The following is a 21640-nucleotide window of genomic DNA, read 5'->3' as shown; positions in this document are numbered from 1 at the left end:
CCGTCACGTTTCACAGATATATTCATAGCTGTCTATTTTTACAGCTGTCTATTTATGTGCTGGAGTTTTCAGTCGTTCCTGGGTTTACGTTAATTGCTCTCGCTTTACCTCTTCTTCGTTCACACTTGCTGCGGTTTGATTAATTATCTCTTCTCACACAGCTCCAGGTTTGATGGTTCCTGTGTGTGTCAGTCCGTTACAGATGAGCTTCTCCAGGGATCACACTCATCTGACGGTTATTTATAGCCTCTTCAGCATCAGGATGCGTTTTACTGAGAGGGGCTTTATCAATACTGACACACAGAGGAGAATCTTTAGCTTTAGCATTTGACTTGTTTTAAGTATTTAATTTTATTTTAATTGGGTTGATTTTAAAATTGGTTTTACCTTAAAGGGGACACTTAAACAAGTCTGTGGTGACCCTGATGAATAAGGGACTAACTAGAAGGAAAGTGAATGAATGAATTGTAAAGTTACGATTTAATAAAGATATATATTTTTAAAAGGTTTGAGTTGTTGCATAGTAAATAATGATTGCTCGAAAGCATCCATAGCTCTTACAGAGTTTCATCCAAAGCGCTAAGCAACTTCAAGCTGTTGGCTTCTTAGGGTGCTTTTCCGATGCATTATTATGTCAGTTTAGTTCCCAATGGGCTGCAGATCCAATATCAGCAAAGTGAATCCGATGTAGCTTCGCAACTCCCCGATGGTTTGCGCTGGAATCCCAACAGCTGCTTTTTCTGCAGTTGCCTGTCAGCCATTTTGTTTCACTTGGTTGCTCCATAAAGAGTCCAAAACCTTGGCTTTCTTTCCCTCCCTCAGTCGTCTGCAGTCTTGCTTACATACAGCAGGCACAATAAAGCGGGAATCATGCTTGACTTTGGTCTCGTCCCCGGAGAGAGCTGTGTAAGTGAAAACTTTGTAGTTTGTGGTTCTTTGTTAATCCAGCTGTTCCCCTGAGAGCGGCAGAACTGCGTGTGTTTGAGAGTTTGTTGACTGGCAGCTCCATCAACCAGTTTGATCTCTGCATTAGTTTGACCTCGCAAACACTGTTGCGTAACGAAATATCTGCACTGCAACAACTAAACTTACTTTAATGGCAGCCAGACGTGAAGATGCTGCCGTCAAGCCTTTCCAGACCAGTTTGACTTTATTTCTTCAGTGGGAATAAAAAAAAATGTGAATCCCTTTTTCAGAAGCGCTGAAATTCCAGAAATAAGTTCCCTCTTGAACAACAACTCTGCACTGTTAAAAATGCTGGGTTCCACACCATCACACCGCTGGGTTTGTGTTGAGACAACATTAAGGAATTAAGGTATATTACTTGTTTTGACAAATTTAAGTATATAGAACACAAAACCATTCAGTTTTTCCTCCAACAAACCTCAAGAATTGTGTTGTTTTAGCTTGTCTTAACCTTGAAAGTATTAATTATTGATTATGTTGGCCATATTAAGTAGGGCTGCACAATATTTATAGATATTTTTTTCGATGTACATTTCGATATGAAAACAATTTCACCAGATGACTTAATGGGCTCTATTTTAATGATCTAGGCACAAAGTCTAAAGCGCACTGCGCTAAAGCATTAAGGGCGTGTCTGAATCCACTTATGCTGTTTTAAGGATGGAAAAATACACTCTGCACCCCAGTGCATGGTCTAACAGGGTTGGCTTATTCTCTTCATGAGTTCTGGGTGTGTTTTGAGCATTAAACCAATCAGAGTCTCATCTCCCATTCTCTTTAAGAGTCAGTTGCTTCGCACCATGGCACATTTGCTAATTACATGGCGGACTTTGTAAGTGGAAAAACTGAACGCTTCACCAGTGAGAAAACAGTTAAACAGAGCATCTGCAGCGCGAGAATAAAGAACGAGCCTCCTCCATTCGGCCTTTTTACTTTCTCTTTCCTTTATTTTTATTCTTTACTCTTTTACTTTGGGGAAAGGGTGGAAACTCACTCCACTGAAGTTATCCACTAGCCGACATATTTAATTTAATTTGTTAAGCGCAAAGATTGGTTTCAAAATTATTTCTAAATTCAGTTCTAATTTCCAGCAAAGGAACAAATGAACAATAATAACAAGGTGTGTTCAAAGTTATATCCAAATTAATTTTATGAATCAGACTGATTCAGTTCTTGACTCTGCAACTTATTTTTAGTGTCCACTGATAGGGAAGATGATAATCACAGAAATTACAATAAATACTTTATATTCAGTCTATTCATCATTGTATCATACACTAAAATGATTCATTGGATTTACAATTTTTTTTTAAGTAAGTGTTCGCAAACAATTAAAATGAGCTGAATTTAATAAATAAATACATTTAGTAATGCTCAACTTCATTTGTTTGTTTAATTTTTTATTATTAATAATAAATGAATAGGACCAAATTTAACCTAATGTTTGGGTTGGTCCATATTTTACCCAATTTGCACTGTAAAAAAATATTGGGTTATTTCAACCCAATGTAATACAGACTAAAACAACTGCTGGGTTATTTCTTTTTATTAAACTACTAGGACCAAATTTAACCTAGTGTTTTGGTTAGTCCATAAACTGCCAGGTTATTTCAACCCAATTCTGAGTGTAATAGGAACTTATCTTAATGTTGGGTTATTTTTTTTAATTAAATAAATAGACCCAAATTTAACCCAATGTTTGAGTTTGTCCATATTTTACCAAATTTGCACTCAAAAGTGCTGGGTTATTTCAACCCAAATTCTGGGTATAATAGAAACTAACCCAAATGCTGGGTTAGTTTTTTTAAATAAAAATTAATTGGACCAAATTTAACCCAATGTTTGGCTTAGTTCATATTTTACTCAATTTGCTCTCTAAAAATGCTGGGTTATTTCAACCCAATTTTGTATGTATTACAGACTAAAACAACTGCTGGGTTAATTTATAAAAATTAATTAATAGGACCAAGTTAATAAGTCCATATTTTACCCAATTTGCACTATGCAAAACACTGTTATTTCAATCTAATTCTGGGTGTAATACCAACTAAACCAACTGCCGGGGTAATTTATTTATTTATTTAATTAATTGGTCCAAATTTAACCTAATGTTGGGGTTAGTCTATATTTTACCCAATTTGGATTTAAATAGGCAATAATTTCTTATAGTGTGGGTTTAAATAACTTCTTAGAGTGCACAATAGGGAGGGAAAGCCTCAAGAAAAGAGGATCTTCAGCATTTTCATGATGTCTTTCTCTTTTTCTGCTCTGCTAGGATGAAGAAAGTGAGCCACTGTTACCGTCTTGTGTACCGTCACATGGAAAGGACTCTGACTCAAGAAGAAGTGAGCATCGTCCACACTGCCATCCAGACAGCGGTGGAGCAGGAGCTGGGCGTGCAGGGCAGATTCTGATGTGTTTACACACATCAGCGTCACCAGGTTTCTCTAACTAATTAAATGTGGAAACTCTTCAACTGCACTCAGCTGGAGACTCCCTCTGTAGTTTCTTAAAGGAACACGGCATAACTCAGCAAAACTACAAATAGTCATATTATTTAGTCATCATCTTGTGTTTTTTTTTTTCAATCTACAACATCACTAAAGTAATAGTTTAGGCTACAGTTCAAATCTTTTCAGTCTCAGTGAAACACAAATTAATATATTTTTCTAGTCATTTGGTGACCCTTGACTTTGAATGGGCTAGTGTGAGTTTAGCATCACTGAGATACTGCTACACTCTAAAAAATGCTGTTTATAGAGTGTATACAAGGTTCATTTTTTTTTTATAAATGCTTGGTTGTTGTATAACCCAACAGATGGGTTATAAAATTTTACTTAAATTAAATTTTTAACATTATCGCAATGTTAGGTTTCTTATCTGTCCCAACATTAAGTTACAACAACTCAACCTTTCTTGAGTGAATATACAGCTGGGTTATTGTAACCCTATGTTGGGTCAAATATTTACAAAAATACTGGTAAGTGTAACTTAAAAAGTAAACCTAAACAAAAGTAAACCTAAATATAAATTTTCAAAATCAAATCAAAATTGGGTTTCTGCATTGACCCAAAGTTGGGTTACGACAACGCAACTTTTTTTAGAGTGATTAAACAGTCTAAAAAATGCTGAGTTGCTGTAACTCAATGTTGGGTCAAATATGGACAAAGAAATCTGGGTTGTTGTCAACCCAACACTGGGTTAAATGTGGACAAAAAAATTAATTGTTGGGTTGTTGTATTGCAACATTGGGTCAAATATGGACTAAGATATATATATTTTGGCTTGTTTTATTCAATGTTGGTTCTTAAATGGTAAAACAGACCATTGGGTTAAAAAGTGTAACTTGAATAAAATTATTTAATTACACCAACATTGGGTTTCTTAATTGACCCAACGACAATCCAACTGTTTTTTAGAGTGAATATATACACTCTACAAAACACAGGGTTAAAAACTACCCCAATTGGGTTGTTTTAACCCTACTGCTGGGTAAATATGGGACAGAACACATCAGGGGTTAAATTAACCCAAGTAATTGGGTTATTATTTTTAACGCCATAAATGGGTTGTTTTCTACCCAATAATTGTTTATTTTTATTTATATAATAGGTTAATTTGATCCAAAAATGCCTGCAAAAGATGACTTGGCAACTGTGGTGTTTTGACTTGGTGTCACTGAAGTACGGTTTAATTACAGGTGCACAAAAGGTGGTAGTAAGAAATTTTAAAATTCAGAAAGGTCTGACTAAGGGCTGCTATGAGCATAAATCTCATCTGAAAACGCAAGGAATCTGGGTTTATGTTACACTATTTTCATTGCATTTAGACAAATTAGTATATAATATGTGGTATTCCAGTCAGCCCCTGCTGTGAGTGGATTTGACCCAAAGAGCTGGGTTGAAACTACTCAAGACTCTGAAAATAACCCCCCAAAATGCCTCAACCCAAGATTTAGGTAGAAAAAATAACCCCATGTTTTTTAGTGTACACTCTGAAAATGTTGGGTTGTTGTAACCCAATGATGTTTCAAATATGGACAAATATAAGATGTTGGGTTGTTGTTACCCAATGATGTTTCAAATATGGACAAATATTAAATGTTGGGTTGTTGTTACCCAATGTTGGGTCAAACATTGACAAACCAAACCGTTGGGTTAAAAGTGTAACTTGAGTATTGTCATATGTCCCAATGTTGGTTTACAACAACCCAACTTTTTTAACGTGAATTTATACACTCTGAGAATGCTGGGTTGTTGGAACTCAACAGTGGGTCAAATAGGACAAAAATACAAATGTTGGGTTGTTGTAACCCAATGTTGGGTTCAAATATTAACAAAAATTAGCAATTCTGGGTTGTTCTAACCCAATGTTGGGTCAAGCATGGACAAACCAAAACGTTAAGTTACAAAAGTGTAACTTTAATATTGTCATATGTCCCAGTGTTGGGTTACAGCAACTCAACTTTTTTTAGAGTGAAAATGCTGGATTGTTGTAATCTAACACTGGGTCAAATAGGACAAAATATAAAATGTTGGGTTGTTGTAAGCCAACATTGAGTCAAATATAGACATTAATGAACAATTCTGGGCTGTTGTTAGTGAATAAATACACTTTAAAACTTGCTGGATTTTTGTAAAAGTAAGATGTGCTGAAATGTAACACGAGAAACAGAGCAGCACATGAAGAGAAGGAAAATAACGTGAGTGTAAACAATGCGCAAATGTGTTTGATATTTACCAGACTTGACCTTGAAAAGAGCTTTCTGGGTCATAATAACCTGTCTCTGTCCCACATCCCAGACTGGCAAACAGATGGATTTAATACAGATGTCAGAAAGCCCACAGAAACAGGTGCATCAGTGCCAGTCTGATGATCAGCGTTAAACAGAAGCTCTTACTGTACTTTACTTGAGGTAGAAATGAGTTAGTCTGTAATGAGCTGCTGGACAGAAATTAGCCAGATAATGAAACATTTCCTCAAAGTCAGCCTGCAGTAACGGGTCGTCATCACTGCTGCAGCAAAATAAAAGAGTCCTGGAGAATAATTGTGTCACTTTGTCTTTTATATATTTCCAGACCGGCTAAAACTTTCCATTTTACAGCCATATTCATTCTGCAGTGCGTTTATGCCTTCCGTGCCTGAATGAAATTGTTTGCATATAGCTTGTGTTTTGTTTTTTGTGAGAGTGTGTTTGGGGGGGAAGAAGTACATTACTATAAAACAGATTAATGATTAAATAGATTTCCGAGTTCATTTAAATTATAACCAGAGAAACATTTTGATTTTATACAGTAGTTTGGGCTCAACATAAAGTCTGAGATGATTTGTGTTTTATGACATGCCGTGTTATCCTGCTGGAAGTGAAGATGGGCACACTGTGGTCATAAAGGGATGGACATGGCTGACAACAATACTCAGGTAGGCTGTGTTGTTGATGCTCAATTGGTACTAATGGACCCAAAGTGTGCCGTGAAAATCTCTCCCACACCATTACACCACCACCAGGATCCATGATTTCATGTTGTTGATGCCAAATTCTGAGCCGAGCATCCGAATGTGTCAGCAGAAATGGAGACTCATCAGAACAGGCAACGTTTCTCCAATCTTCTATTGTCCAGTTTTGGTGAGCCTGTGTTAATTGTAGCCTGTTCTTAGCTGACAGGAGCGGCACCCGGTGTGGTCTTCTGCTGCTGTAGCCCATCCGCCTCAAGGTTGAACGTGTTGTGTGTTCAGAGATGCTCTTCTGCAGAGCTCGGTTGTAACGAGTGCTTATTTGAGTTACTGTTGCCTTTCTATCAGCTGGAGCCAGTCTGGCCATTCTCCTCTGATCTCTGGCATCAACAAGGCATTTGCGCCCACAGAACTGCCGCTCACTGGACATTTCCTTTTCTTCAGACCATTCTCTGTAAACCCTAGAGATGGTTGTGCATGAAAATCCCAGTAGATCAGCAGTTTCTGAAATACTCAGAGCAGCCCGTCTGGCACCAACAACCATGCCACATTCAAAGTCACTTAAATCCCCTTTCTTTTCATTCTGATGCTCGCTTTGAACTGCAGCAGATTGTCTTGACCATGTCTACATGCCTAAATGCATTGAGTAGCTGCTATGTGATTGGCTGATTAGAAATTTGCATTAACAGTAGCAGTTGGACAGCTGTACCTAATAAAGCGGCCAGTATGTGTATGTATGTATGTATGTATGTATGTATGTATGTATGTATGTGTGAGTGTGTGTGTGTGTATACATATACATTTTAAAATGATGCCATCTATGTAAAAATATTAATTATATATATATATATATATATATATATATATATATATATATATATATATATATATATATATATATATATATATATGTATATATATATATATATATATATATATATATATATATATGTATGTATATATATGTATATATATATATATATATATATATATGTATATATATATATATATATATATGTATATATATATATATATATATATATATATATATATATATATATATATATGTATGTATATATATATATGTATGTATATATATATATATATATATATATATATATATATATATATGTATATATATATATATATATATATGTATGTATATATATATATATATATATATATATATATATATATATATATATATATATATATATATGTATATATATATATATATATATATATATATATATATATGTATATATATATATATATATATATATATATATATATATATATATATATATATATATATAATATTTTTACATAGATGGCATCATTTTAAATTATATAAAATATATAAAAAAAAACAAATCAAATGGTCACACAAAACAAGCCTGGGTAAAATGCAAACATGTTTTAGCAAGAAAAACAAATGTTTTTGTATATCATATGACATCTTTAGCTTCTGTTGTCTTTCATTCATTCATTATTTTGTTAGATGTCATGTTTGTTTTTTCCCTGGTTGCTACATATTCTTCATCTCCAGATCGCCCTTTTGGCTGCAGCTTGAACAATACATCCCCATTACCCCGGCTCTTCTTCATATGTATACAGAAGACAGATTGGAAAAAGTGACCCGGCGCCGTATGGCATTTGTTGGAGCAGGACAGAGACTCCTCTGCATCTTAATGAAGCCTTATGTTGCGGTCCGTGTGTCTGACGACCGGCTAAAGAATACAGGGATCTTCCTTTGGGGGAAACGAGCTCAATTACAATCCCAGTAATGAATTTTTGATGCGCTGCAATCAGATCCTGGATGAATGGGACAGAGCACGAGACGCTCCGGCGGGTAAACTTCTCTTGTGTTAATGCAGATCTTTTCATTTCAGGCTGTACAGGATTTTGATCTTTTGTTTAAATGGGAGATTTGGAGAGTTAAAGCATGAGGGATGAGCATTTGAAAAGTGCATTTGATGTGCTGCTGTGAAATGAGGGTCTTCTGCTCACCAAAGATGCATTTATTTGACTTATAAACACATTGTGGAGTTTATATTGTCACTATATATACACACACACATACAGTTGAAGTCAGAATTATTAGCCCCCTTTTGATTAAATTTTTTTTCAATATTTCCCAAATTATTATTTTTAACAGAGCAAGGAAATTTTCACAGTATGTCTGATAATATTTTTTCTTCTTGAGAAATTCTTATTTGTTTTATTTCGGCTAGAATAAAAGCAGTTATTAATTTTTTAAAAAACAGTTTTGGGACAAAATTATTAGCCCCTTTAAGCAATTTTTTTTCGATAATCTACAGAACAAACCATTATTATACAATAACTTGCTCAATTCCCCTAACCTGCCTAGTTCACCTTATTAACCTAGTTAAGCCTTTAAATGTCACTTTAAGCTGTCTAGAAGTTTTAAGCTGTCTAGAAGTAAAATATTATGTGCTGTCATCAAGTCAAAGATAAAATAAATCAGTTATTAGAGATGAGTTTTTAAAACTATTATGCTTAGAAATGTGCTGAAACAATCTTCCCTCCATCAAACAGAAATTGTTGAAAAAAAATAAACAGGGGCGCTAATAATTTAGGGGGGCTAATAATTCTGACTTCAACTGTGTATATATATATATATATATATATATATATAGTAAAACTGATAAAATATCTTCAGACGAAACTAATAATGATTGAGCAATCCTAATAGATCTGTAAAAAACGGTTTATGTTTCATTCCTGCAACACAACGATGTGACTTGAAGGTCAAAGTTAATTTCAAGTTCATTGCATTTCAGTCTTTTTCCAATTTGGTGAAAACAAAATTGCAGCTGATCCTGGTGTTACTGTGAGCAGAGACTGAGCATCTTGATACTTGAGAGATTCCTGATTTTCCAGCATGTTGTAGACATGATCGATGCTCAGACCAGAGGCTGGAGAGCAGAGAAATGGACAGGATCAATCACAGGAATTAGCTGAAGGAGAAAAGCTGTTTATCACCCTGATCGTGTGGGAATAATAAATGGTTGCATTCAGTTTTCCTGAAAATCAGACACAGGTGTTTTCACGCATTTAAAGGCACAGTATGTACTTTTCATTAAATTATATATATATATAAAAAAAAACTTGAACATTGTTATGAATTTTATGTACTTACGTTATCCCAAATCATTCCCTCTTCAAACTACACCTATGTTTGTTGTGAATATGTTCCCTCTAGTGGCAAAAAAAACATACTGTGCCTTTAAAGTAAGCATGAAATCAAAATGGGATCTTATTTTAAAAGGTGCAGGTTTGCATATTTATCTGTGCATGCCAATATTTAAAAAAATATTTGCGCTCATAATCTTTAATCAAATACCCAACCTCTAGCCTCTTTGGGTGGGGCTATCAGTTCTTTAGGGTGAAGCTATCAGTCTTTTATGGTGGTACTGGCAGTCTTTTAGGGCGGGACTATCAGTCCTTTACAGCTGGGCTATCAGACCTTTAGGGCAGTCCTTTAGGGTGGAGTTATCTTTCCTTTAGGGTGGAGCTATCAGTCCTTTAAGGCAGGACTATCAGTCCTTTAGGGTGGGGCTATCAGTCATTTAGGGTAGAGTTTTCAGTCCTTTAGGGCGGGGCTATCAATCCTTTAGGGCGGGGCTATCAGTCATTTAGGGTAGAGTTATCAGTCCTTTAGGGCGGGGCTATCAGTCATTTAGGGTCGGGCTATCAGTCATTTAGGGTAGAGTTATCAGTCCTTTAGGACGGGGCTATCAGTCATTTAGGGTAGAGTTATCAGTCCTTTAGGGCGGGGCTATCAATCCTTTAATGCAGGGCTATCAGTCATTTAAGGCAGCACTATCAGTCTTTTTGGACGGGACTATCAGTCCTTTAAGGTGGGACTGTCAGTCCTGTGGAGTGGGACTATCTGTCATGTAGGAAGAAGTTATCAGTCCTTTGGGGTGGAGCCATTAGTGCTTTAGGGCGGGACTGTCAGTCTTTTAGGGCGGAGCTATCAGTCCTTTAAGGCGGGGCTATCAATCCTTTGGGGTAGGACTATCAGTCATTTAGGTAGAAGTTATCAGTTCTTTAGGGTGGAGCTATCAGTCGTTTAGGGCAGGGCTGTCAATCTTTTAGGGTGGAGCTATCGATCCTTCAGGGTGGAGCTATCAGTCTTTTAGGAATGGACTATTATTCCTTTAGGGCGGGACTATCGGTCCTTTATGGTAGGTCTATCAATCTTTAGGGTAGTACTATCATTCATGATAGTACTACTCATAGGGTAGTACTATCGGTCATTTAGGGTGGACTTATCTGTTCTTTAGTGCGGGGCTATCAGTCCTTTAGGGAAGGACTATCAGTCCTCTAGGGCGGGGCTATCAATCCTTTTGGGCGGAGCCATCAGTCCTTTATCAAGGGGCTATCAGTCCTTTAAGGTGGGGCTATTAGTTTTTTAGGGCGGGACTATCAGTCCCTTTTAGGAGGTGGCACTATTAGTCCCTTGTATCAATACATTAGTGTGCAGTTATAAGTCATTTTGGGTGGGGCTATCAGTTGTTTAGGGTGGAGTTATCAGTCCTTTAGGGCAAGGTTAGCAGTCCTTTAAGGTGAGAAAATGATGGAGTGCCATCAGATCATCTTAAGGAATTAGTCAAGTAATCAGGCTCAAGATGTGAATTTTTGGTAAGGTTTCAGGAGAGCTTTATGTGGAGGAGTATCAGCTCTGAGCTCAACACTTACATCAGATTCTGCATGAAAGATCAATGCAAGGTTTCTCAAAATAGATCAAACTTTTGGCTTTTGACTGGAGCTCAGACGGACCTCAGCTCTCAGAAGCCCAGAGCTTAAAGCACATCTAGCAATCAGCATAATGATTTTGCGTTTGTTTTACTCAAAACTTTTCCCGTTTCGGATCAAGTCATTTTTACTACCTGTGCTCGTCTTGTTTGGTTTGGAAGATGGAACTGGGAGTCTCTCATCTGCGGGTTACCGTATGCTCATTTTTCAGATCTGTCTGTATCCATTCATCACTGAAGCCTTGTGGAACCAGGAAGAAAAGTGCGGGAGTAAAGTGCAGGCGCTTATTTATTGCCATTTATTGAAACTCAAAGATAGGCGCAAATACATAAAAGTCTGATGTGATACACTTTAAATCCCTTTTTATTGTTTCCTCTCAGGCAAAATGCAACAGCTCAGGTGGGAATTCTTGTTGGAGGTCTTTACAGCCAATTTTCTTGCAAAGGAAATCTAATTTTCCTTCAAGATCACACAGACTGCTTAGAAGACTCATCGTAAATGATAATGAAATGAACGTGGAGACACTCAAACAAAGCAAAAAGGCATTTGCATTGTTCGCTTGATTTGATTCTGGCACTTGCTTTCTGGCATCTGTGATGTTATGATGTTTTTAAAAGAGTTTGTACTAACAGTGAAGTGCCATTTTCATTGGTGTGACCAGTGGGATTAAATGTTTGAAATGCATCATATACCGCAGATTTCATCCCCAAAGACTTGCATCTGTTATGACTTTATGAGCATCTTCTATACAAGCAATATATCTGTTCCCTGTATTTTATAGGATCTCTATGGGCATATGTTAATCTATAGCCTCGCGACTTTAATATTTATGTGTCTGTCATGTCAGAGACTGTATAAGAAGATGTAAAATGTGAGGAATTAACTCTGTGTCATGGAAGCAGGCATGAAAGTTAAATGTAATATTAATATTCAGTTCATCTTTATTTATTTCAAGAGTTCACACTTAGATAATGCTTGACTATTTAAGCTAGTTTGGCATGCTGTCCCGGGAGAAACCCCTGAGCTCGGTGATAGATGAGCCCAAGGCTCCTGCCTGGTCAATAAGCATTTGGAGGGATATGAGATCAGGTAGTTCTCGATAGCTTCCCAAAATAGATCACTAGTTGTGCTAGTTTGTAGTAAGTGCTTGTGACTTTAACTTTTGTTGCATAGTTTTTAAGTGTGGGAGGAAACCGGAGTACCCGGGGAAAACCCATGCGTACACGGGGAGAACATGCAAACTCCGCACAGAGAGTATCGGTTGGCTCAGCTAGTGTTGAACCAATGACCTCCTTGCTGTGGGGCAACAGTGCCAGCCACCGTGTCGCCCAAACTGAGGAAGAGGGAGAAGGGATGGAAAGGGGGTGGGGGGGTTTTCCAAAGCGAAGATGAGGAATGAAGTTTAGGCTGGATATTTATATTGAATTTAGAGTGATCCGATTGGCTAGTTAGTGATTAGTGATAGGGATCAGCTTTAGTCAATCCTATCACGTGCTCCTCTCGGAATTAGTTTGAGAAACTTCACGTAGCGCATTTTACTGTAGGTTGTGCTAAAGCAGCTTAACATAGATGAAGAAAGGATAGTATTATTAACTATATCAACTGTTTATGTAATTACATGGTATGGTAGCTCAGTGGTTAGGTCACTGGTTCGAGTCCCGGCTGGGTTTGCATATTCTCCCTGTGTTGGTGTGGGTTTCCTCCGGGTGCTCCGCTTTCTTCCACAGTCCAAACACATGCGCTATAGTTGAGTAAGCTAAATTGGCCACAATGCATGTGTGTGTATGAGTGTGTATGGGTGTTTTCCAATACTGGGTTGCAGCTAGAAGGACATCCCGTGTAAAACATATGCTAGATAAGTTGGCAGTTCATTACACTATGGGACCCCTGATGAATAAATGGCCTAAGCTGAAGGAAAACGAATGAATAAAGCTGTAGTTAATTAAATAAACCGCCACCAAATCTAAAGTGTTACCTTCATTCTGGATTTTGTGTTTAGTAGTTGCATTTAGAGTTAATTCCTCTCTAATTTACTTTAAATGTACATTTTTCATTCTAAATTTGTACAATTGTTTGATATAAGTTGCTTTTAAAATAGTTTTTGTTCGCTTCTCCTTCAGCATCTGCTCCTATTTTGACACAAGGGTTTCTGTCCGAGCCATATTGTGTCATATATCAAGCTTATATGTGTGTAGGAGTTGGTAAGAATGTGTGATGTGGGTGGAAAAGGGTTAATAATGGCATTAAAGCCGCAGCCGCAGGCGATGTGGAGGCCACATTAAACCGAGAGGTTATTCAGATCGGGTGCTGTTATGAGGCACGATGGAGCTCCCGGTGACACCCATATTAATCACACCGCCGCCCCCTCCGGGAAAACTCCCAGAATCCCCTCTTCACCCTCAATGACCTGAGAAAAAGCTGACAGTCAAGCGCTCTCCTGAATTACAAAGATGGAGATCAGCTTTCAGGCTGTACTGGTATAATATTTAATTAAATCTGAATAGAAACGTTCTATGACCCTACTGTAAAATGGCAAGATGTAACTCAACCTTTCTAAACTGCTGCAGACAAAACTGGTATGCTGTATATGGTTGTTTCTTGATATTAGGATCCCCAAACCAGACTTCATGCAATCCACAAAGACATGATAAAGATGACCAGACAACTTGATCGAGATGCTGCAAGAGTATAGAGGGCAAAATGTGCCAAAACTAGAGCTGCACGATTAATCGATGCTTATTGTCGTGTGCATTTAGTCAGTAAAGATGGATCCAACGCAGGCTCATTCTAATTACGTACCTCTACATATCAGGGTACTGCCGAGTCTTAAAAAGTCTCAAATTTTACAATCTAAATTGTAGGCCTTAAAAAAGAGCTGTTCTAGGTCTTAAATATTTTAGTACAGGTCTTATGTCCATTTAACGCTACATCTACTGCTCATTTAAATCAAGTTGTTGTTTGGTTTTCGTGAGACCAACATGCTAGCCAATCAGCTTTCTGTCATTGAGCTCAGTGCACGTGGCGAATGTGATGTCATCGCAGAGTTTGTGGAGGTTCGCTTTGGGTGCGCGCAACATAATTTCGGCTGGTGGAGCGCATGGGATTGTTTGAGACTCGAGCGAACAGTTTGCGCAGCGCAGCATGAGTCACTTTGAAGAGATTTTGTCTGAATCAGGTATGACTGTACAGACATCTTTATGATCCGTCCATGCGTGATCAGAGGGAGACCCAGATGAACAATAATTCTTAGCAAGAAATTACAACAGCCGTGGGAAAGGAGGCAAGTTTTTGGTAAAACGTTTGGAAAAACGGGGATAAGTTTGTTAAAGCCAAAACAGGTCATGGCAAAAGTTGATAACTAGAAAGGAATATTTGAATCTATCGGTTTACGATATACTGATGTCTGTTTTTCTTGGCTTTATTGGTTATAGTGGTCAGGAATGCTGGTCAGAACCATTATTGACTTTTTAGCCTATAAGTAGAGGACAGAAACTAACCAACCAGTAATGTGTATCAGTATTTTTAGTAAGTAAACTTTTTTTGCTTTTATTCTTTCCATAAAAAAATATAATTGTAGAGCAACTGATGTTCTTTAGCCATTAATATTTAATAATATATATAATAAAATAGTTATTTATATATATATATATATATATATATATATATATATATATATATATATATATATATATATAAAATAGGTAAAACTGTTCAAGATATGAACAAAAACAAGTGATGCAACAAAGTTTGATTTTAAAAATCTTGGCTTTAAAAATCTTTATAATCATTATAATAACATATATATATATATATATATATATATATATATATATATATATATATATATATATATATATATATATATATATATATATAAAAAATTTTATTGTTTAAAAATCTTAAATGATATTAATGATATGACGTAGTTCCAAAAACTTCCTACTTCTCTGTTTATTCGTCTGACTTTATGGTGGCTTTCTTTTAACCGTACCCTGTCGTTTTAAAGAACCTCATCTGTTTCATGAGGTGAGCACATAGTCAGCGGAGGTGTGTGATGCGGCGCCAGGCGAAAGTATAAATCAGCCTTAAGATGTTTGTTTGTTTGGTTTTCCTGTAGTTCAATGGTGCATCTAACCTGTCTTCAGAACTGAATGAATTTATTTTGCCATTTTTTTTTGGCATTTTTTTCTTTATGTGTGTTCGTGTTTTTGATATTGTGATATAGGTCTTAAATTTAATACTAAATAGTCTTAAAAAGTCCTAAATTGGACTTTAAGATATCTGCAGAAACCCTGATATGCATTTTTGGAGAGCGCTAAACTCTTCCCACGAGCTACGTTTTTTTTTTTTTGTTTTTTTTTTTTTTGTAGTTTTTGTTTTCGTGAATCCACCGGAGGCTGCTGTGTATGTTTTTTGAGATCTCTAATTTCTCTCTCGAGTGGCATTCACGCCTGCTGTTCGAACTAAACTTTGATTTCTTGGTGACTTTAAAGCAGCAGATTTTATGTTAGGTGATATATAGGAAATGTTATGCAGTGATTTTGAGTTCATGTTGATTTCTTGTTTTAGTCTTTACCCTCCTGTTCTGCATTAAAAGAAACCCGTGTCCCAAATGAGAATGAAGTGGACATGAAATGCAAATGTAGCGTCTATAGAGAGGTGCACTGAGCTCTTCACTCGGCTCGACTCTGTTTAAGTTGCTCCTCTTGTCAGTGTGTTTGGACGAGACCTCGCTCTGTCTGCGTTCGCCTCCATGAATCTACACTTAATAGCACTTCAGGTGTGTGAGGTGGGCCTTTGTGAATTGTAGCCCCGATCTTCCAAACAGTGGCATCAGGCTGTGTGTGTGTGCGTATGACACAAAGTTATTTCTCACCGCTCTCTGAGTGCTCTCTAGTTATATTTCATTCTCATGTACTCCTGGGCTATTTGTTTTGTGCTTGTGTCATCTGAAAAACAAGAGCTGAAAAGAGAAATGGAGAGGGGTCCAGAAAATTAAAGTCTCTCTTTGAGACGGGAGATTTATTGAACTGGTCTCGGAGACTTGAAAGTCACACAGTACGGCAGAAGCGTTTAGCAGGAGTGTGAGCACAGCGGACATCCACTGAGAAAAATTCATCATTGAGTTTACTCGATCTTTTAGGGTAAGTGCTTGCTAACAGTTTATATGGGCTGGATTTAACTAAACAAATTACTAAAAAAGTATTAATGTTCAACTTTGCTTGTTTAAATTTAGCCCGTGTAAATTGTTTGCAACACTTCCCTTAACCCTTGAGCACTGTTCAAGTTTACTACCCTTTAGTTATGTTGGAGATGTAAACATCTACTGAATTAAAACTGCTGTAAAAATGCATCAGATAAAAATTAATCTGGGTTAATCAACCTCAGTCCTGATCAAAACTACTAAATGTTTTTAAAAATTACAGGATTGAACTCTTTAATTGCCAAATTCACAAATGATGTCACTGATTTGCTGGAAAAAAACACACAAAATGACTTATTTTCAATGTAAAAAGTAATTGTAGACGGGATTTTGTTTTCCTTTTATCACAGTCTTGGACATGTGAACGATTAGTTACAACATTGGCTTTGATGCGTTGTTAGATTTTCATTCTTTCTCCCTCATTTACTGTTGGTGGCTGTTTTTCACCTCCATTATAACCACATTTGATGGTGCATAAATACACAGTCTTTGTTTTTGTTTACTCCATGTAGTTCTGAGAACTGAGATGCATATTCAGATTTTTTCAGACACATCAAGGGTAAGTGCACAAAGGTCACTCTTACACACTCGCACACACATGTACACACACTTTAATTTGCTGTTATACTCCATATAAAATCCTTTTTTTTCTCCACCCCAGCTCCACCTGTGTTTAGATCTGCTATGGGGGTTCCATATGAAGAGTTAAAATGCAAAAACCTCTAAATGCTGTCTGAAATTTTCTTCCAAAATGAGCGTTTTTATCAGGCTCCTGTGTGTATTTTCAGTAATATTACTTTTATGGCAAAGAATAAGTCATTTTCCTGGTCTTTAAAGTGAAATATCTCAACATAAACAAGGAGGCTGAGACTTCTTCCACTGCAGCAGGACTTTATACTCTATACTGGACATTATTTCTGTTCAGTGACAAGACTTTAGTCTAAGCAAAGTCAGAGCTTACTGTCCTAATTAAATCATTACAATTAAAGACATGATCATATTTTATCATGGTAAAATAAGCGTCCTCTAGAGGCCTTTGCCTTTCATATAAGCCACTTCTGATATCAAATGATCAACTGCTGTAGAAGTCAAGTTATTATTTGCTGTTACTATATGCGACAAGACTTTTGTCAGGTAGTTTAGTACTAGGTTATTTGCTCAAGCTTTGTAAAACCACTGCAGTGCAGTTGTCCAGACTCATAGGTCAGTAATTATAAAAAAAAAAAATGTTGACCTTTAGCATTTGGAAAGCTATAATAGTTAATTTACAACATGGATATAGGCTATAATTCCTTGACAGAAACTCTGATCTTCATGAAATTTGGTGAACACATGTAATGTGATGACATCTCCATTTTTTAATGAGATCAGCCATCAGGAGCTGCTATAAGCTTTAGAAAATTTTAGGGTGTGGGGGGGACGTACGCTGTATATCTATAGCAAATGACATGAAGGGCTAAAAAGGCTCATTTTCATCACTAATTTAAATAGTTAAAAACTTAGTAAATAATAAATCACATATTTTTACTTATACATCGGCCCACATGGAATCTGCATGCAGAATTTGGTCCCAATCTATATTAAGTGTCCTTAACTAATAAGTAATTACTCAGAAATTAATAATTTTTTACATTGTAATAATTGTGTAAATACATGTATTTACTGTGTACTTATGCTTGATTAAATACATGTATGTAATTACATCTGTAAATAACTTCTGTAATTACATTTGTAAATACACTGTTGACCATCCCTTACACCTTAACCCACCCTTAAACCTACCCATACCACCAAACCTGTCCACAACCCTACCCCTATCCCAACTTAAGAGCACCACAAGTGTTCTCAAATACATTATGAACACAGTAAGTACGATGTATTTATTTTTTGATGCAAGTACATAGTAGTTAAGGACACTTAATATAAAGTGGGACCCAGAATTTAGCCCATCATTGAGTTTATGTATTTACTTGAGTCATCATTTTAAGTTCATTTCACTAATATTATTGTATAATAATTTTAATATGTTCAAATTATTTATTTACAAAGCAGTTTGTAAAGTAATATGTCCTGTCTGTTAATGTCTTATATGAAAGACTTGCTTTGTTTTCTAAATAAGTGGATCGAATTGGATTTGCATTGTTAACATTAAATAAAATAAAAAATAAATGTATTATTTTTTATTTCATTTCAAGTTTTTAATTATGACACTCCCAAAAACATTCAGCATAAATCCACAGACTTTTTACAAAATTCTCAGCAGAAATACCAAAAAGAGTCTGCAGATTCTGTCTGGCCTTACTCATGCACCTAAAGCGTTTTAACTCTGGTAATTGCTGCTTGCAAATGTATTATTTTGGTTCAGATTCTCTTGGATTAATTAAGATAGTTCCTGTTTTTTTTATTCTTTCATTGGCATGTTGTTTATTTAGTTTAAATTAGCATTTAGGAAATCAATTTACTTTTGTTTTTGAACTTGTTGAGGCTATGCATGACACATGTTATCCACATCAAAATCAGTTTACAGAATTATCTTATACACATAAAAGCAGAAGTAAATGCATATGAGATGTATTTACATGGGGTGACATGGTGGCTAAGTGGTTAGCACTGTTGCCTTACTGCAAGAAGGATGCCGGTTCGAGTCCAAGCTGGGTCAGTTGGCATTTCTGTGTGGAGTTTGCATGTTCTCCTCATGTTGGCATGGGTTTCCTCTAGGTGCCTCCAAACACAAGGTGAATTGAGTAAACAAATTTGGCTGTGGTGTGTGTGTGAATGAGTGTTTATGGGTGTTTTCCAGTACTGGGTTGCAGCTGTAAGGGCATCCGCTGCTTAAAACATATGCTGGATTAATTGTCGGTTCATTCCTCTGTGGCGACCCCCTGATAAACAATGGAGTAAACTGAAGGAAAACGAATGAATGATGCTGAGTGATTCAAATACTAATACCCATACTTATCTATTGATAATGTGTTAAAGGCCCTGATGTTTTCTTTCCAGCAGCAGGTTCAGTTGCAGTAATATCAGCTGTGTTCTGTTATCACAATGTGTTATTAGAGGAATGATAGAAGCAGATGTCACCCGCAGATCTCACCAAGCAGCTGGAGACTTACAGAGCAGAATCTGCTGACAATGACAAGGACCCTCTTCTTTGAGTGCAAACCCTTTGAGGTTTGGAATAAATTTGGTTTTCTCTTCCATACATATTCACAGTCCTCTTCACACTCCAAACGCCGGCTTGGTTTAGAGATGCGCTCATAAAATCGGAACATAACAGCATGACCGATAAAGCATGGACAGGATTTCTTAAAAGTCTTCATAATATTCTGCCGAGTTTAGGCTGACACAAAAGGCGCTACTGTATTCCTGACATCAGGTGGCACGGTGGCTCAGTGGTTAACACTGTCGCCTCACAGCAAGGATTTTGCTGGTCCGAGTCCCGGCTGGGTCAGTTGGCATTTCTGTGTGGAGTTTGCATGTTGACGTGGGGTTTCCTGTGGGTGCTCTGGTTTCCCCTAGAGTCCAAACACATGCGCTATGGGTGAATTGGGTAAACTAAGTTGGTCCTAGTGTATGTGAATTTGTCTGTATGGGTGTTTTCCAGTACCGGATTGTGACTGGAAAGGCATCCGCTGCTAGGGAAGGCACTGAAGCTGAATCTAATATTTACTTACATAGGGAAGAGAGTTGCTAAAGAACTACTAAGAGATTTCAGCTGCTGTCTGGACTTTCACTGTCTTTTTACGCCTCCCTTTCTTCATGTGTTCAGTAGTCTTTTATGGCATTATTTAATATTATTACACATAACTTAATTTGGGGATTCAATAACTTACAAACCTTGTAAACCAGCTGTTTAGTTGTTTGTATTTTTGTAATAATAAAAAAAAGATTATGGGCCGATATAAAATAAAAGGCAAAATGTTCAATGTTTTTCTGCATGACAGTATTGTGATGGGAAGCTGACGAGGGAGTGCGGATACAAATGTAGGTTTATTTAACATAGAATGGTCAGGCAAGCAATGGTCAACACAGGGGCAAACAGAAGTATACAGGCAAATCCAGAGTCGTGGTCATAAACAGGCAGATGGTCAAAAGGCAGGCAGCAGACAGGAATAAACAAAACAAAGCGAGGGTCAAACATGCCAAGACAAGGCAAAGGAAACACATCGTAATGTTCACCGTACAGTTTAACAAGACTCAGCAACTGGTGTGTGTGTGTGTGTGTGCTGCTTTTAAAGTCCATGCAGTTCTGAACAGCTTCAGCTGTGTCTGTTAGCAGTCATTGGGAAACCGCAACAGGTGTGAGTGTGTGGTGCATGACAGGATTTGTAGTCCATATGGTGACAGATTTGTCGCCCTACAGGAAAGTGAATGACTCCCTGCGATCTTCAAGCCTGGATATCTGTTGATTGTGACAGTGATGCTGTTGTCATGACATCCAGTGATCATATGAGGCTTTGAGCATGCACGCCTGCTTTAACACACTGCAGCAAAGTGATCGTTTGAATGGATCAGTATGTCGGTGGAAAAGAACACTTGATGAAGTGAATCGACTTTCAAAGATGAATAGGCAGATAAGAATGAGTTTATTTTGCCACAAGCCATCTCAAAACCATTCTGCTTGACAATTGGAGTTGAATAGAGTGGAAATATGAAACGCCACTGTGAAACAAGGACATTTTAAGTAGCAGTATCCAGAAACAACAGATATAAGGACCGCAAAACTGCAACAGCTAAAGTTTTCAGTACACACCTTTTGTATTTTTCACCTTTTTTAAAAAGAGGTCTGGATGCAGACCTGCTGCAGTTGCAATCTGAGGTGCATGCAATGCTTTATAATGCCCACCCCTAACCCATCCCTCACAGTGACGTCACTAGCTCCATTGAGTGCATTGGGTCGGACATTGCATCTCTGAGATATGCAATCTCAGCTTGCATCATCATCGCTGCATCCAGGTACTATTGGGCCTACCTTTTCGTGTGTTTTGTAAAAAAAAAAAAGCCACATTTACATTGTATTTAATGTGTTTTGAATGCAAGTGGCACTTTATTTCAAGAAAAATAAGTAGTGTTGACTTGTTATGCATGTTATGGATGCTTATTACAAACAAGTTATGCAACGAAATTCAGATTTGGATCTTTAATGTAGACATTGAGATGGTGTTTTTTCTGCTGTTCAAATCATTGCATTACAAATCAACGTTAACTCAAGTTAAATAGTGGAATCGTGCG

At 36.9% G+C, this 21640-nt stretch overlaps 1 protein-coding gene across 1 annotated transcript in view; it reads left to right on the top strand.

Moving 5' to 3' along the window:
• The window catches only part of fars2 (phenylalanyl-tRNA synthetase 2, mitochondrial), a gene marked incomplete at its 5' end in the record, with an annotated part of 181019 nt that extends 177568 nt beyond the window's left edge, over positions 1-3451 (top strand). The window contains 1 exon segment of the mRNA NM_001105594.1: positions 3242-3451. Within this exon segment, the coding sequence (NP_001099064.1) occupies positions 3242-3380 (139 nt within the window). The 3' untranslated portion in view covers positions 3381-3451.
• Positions 3452-21640: the final 18189 nt, after the last annotated feature.

The sequence above is a fragment of the Danio rerio genome, chromosome 24, assembly GCF_049306965.1.
Source record: "Danio rerio strain Tuebingen ecotype United States chromosome 24, GRCz12tu, whole genome shotgun sequence".
NCBI lineage: Eukaryota > Metazoa > Chordata > Actinopteri > Cypriniformes > Danionidae > Danio > Danio rerio.
The sequence above is the reverse complement of the archived record's forward strand: the minus strand, read 5'-3'. Positions and strand labels throughout refer to the sequence as shown.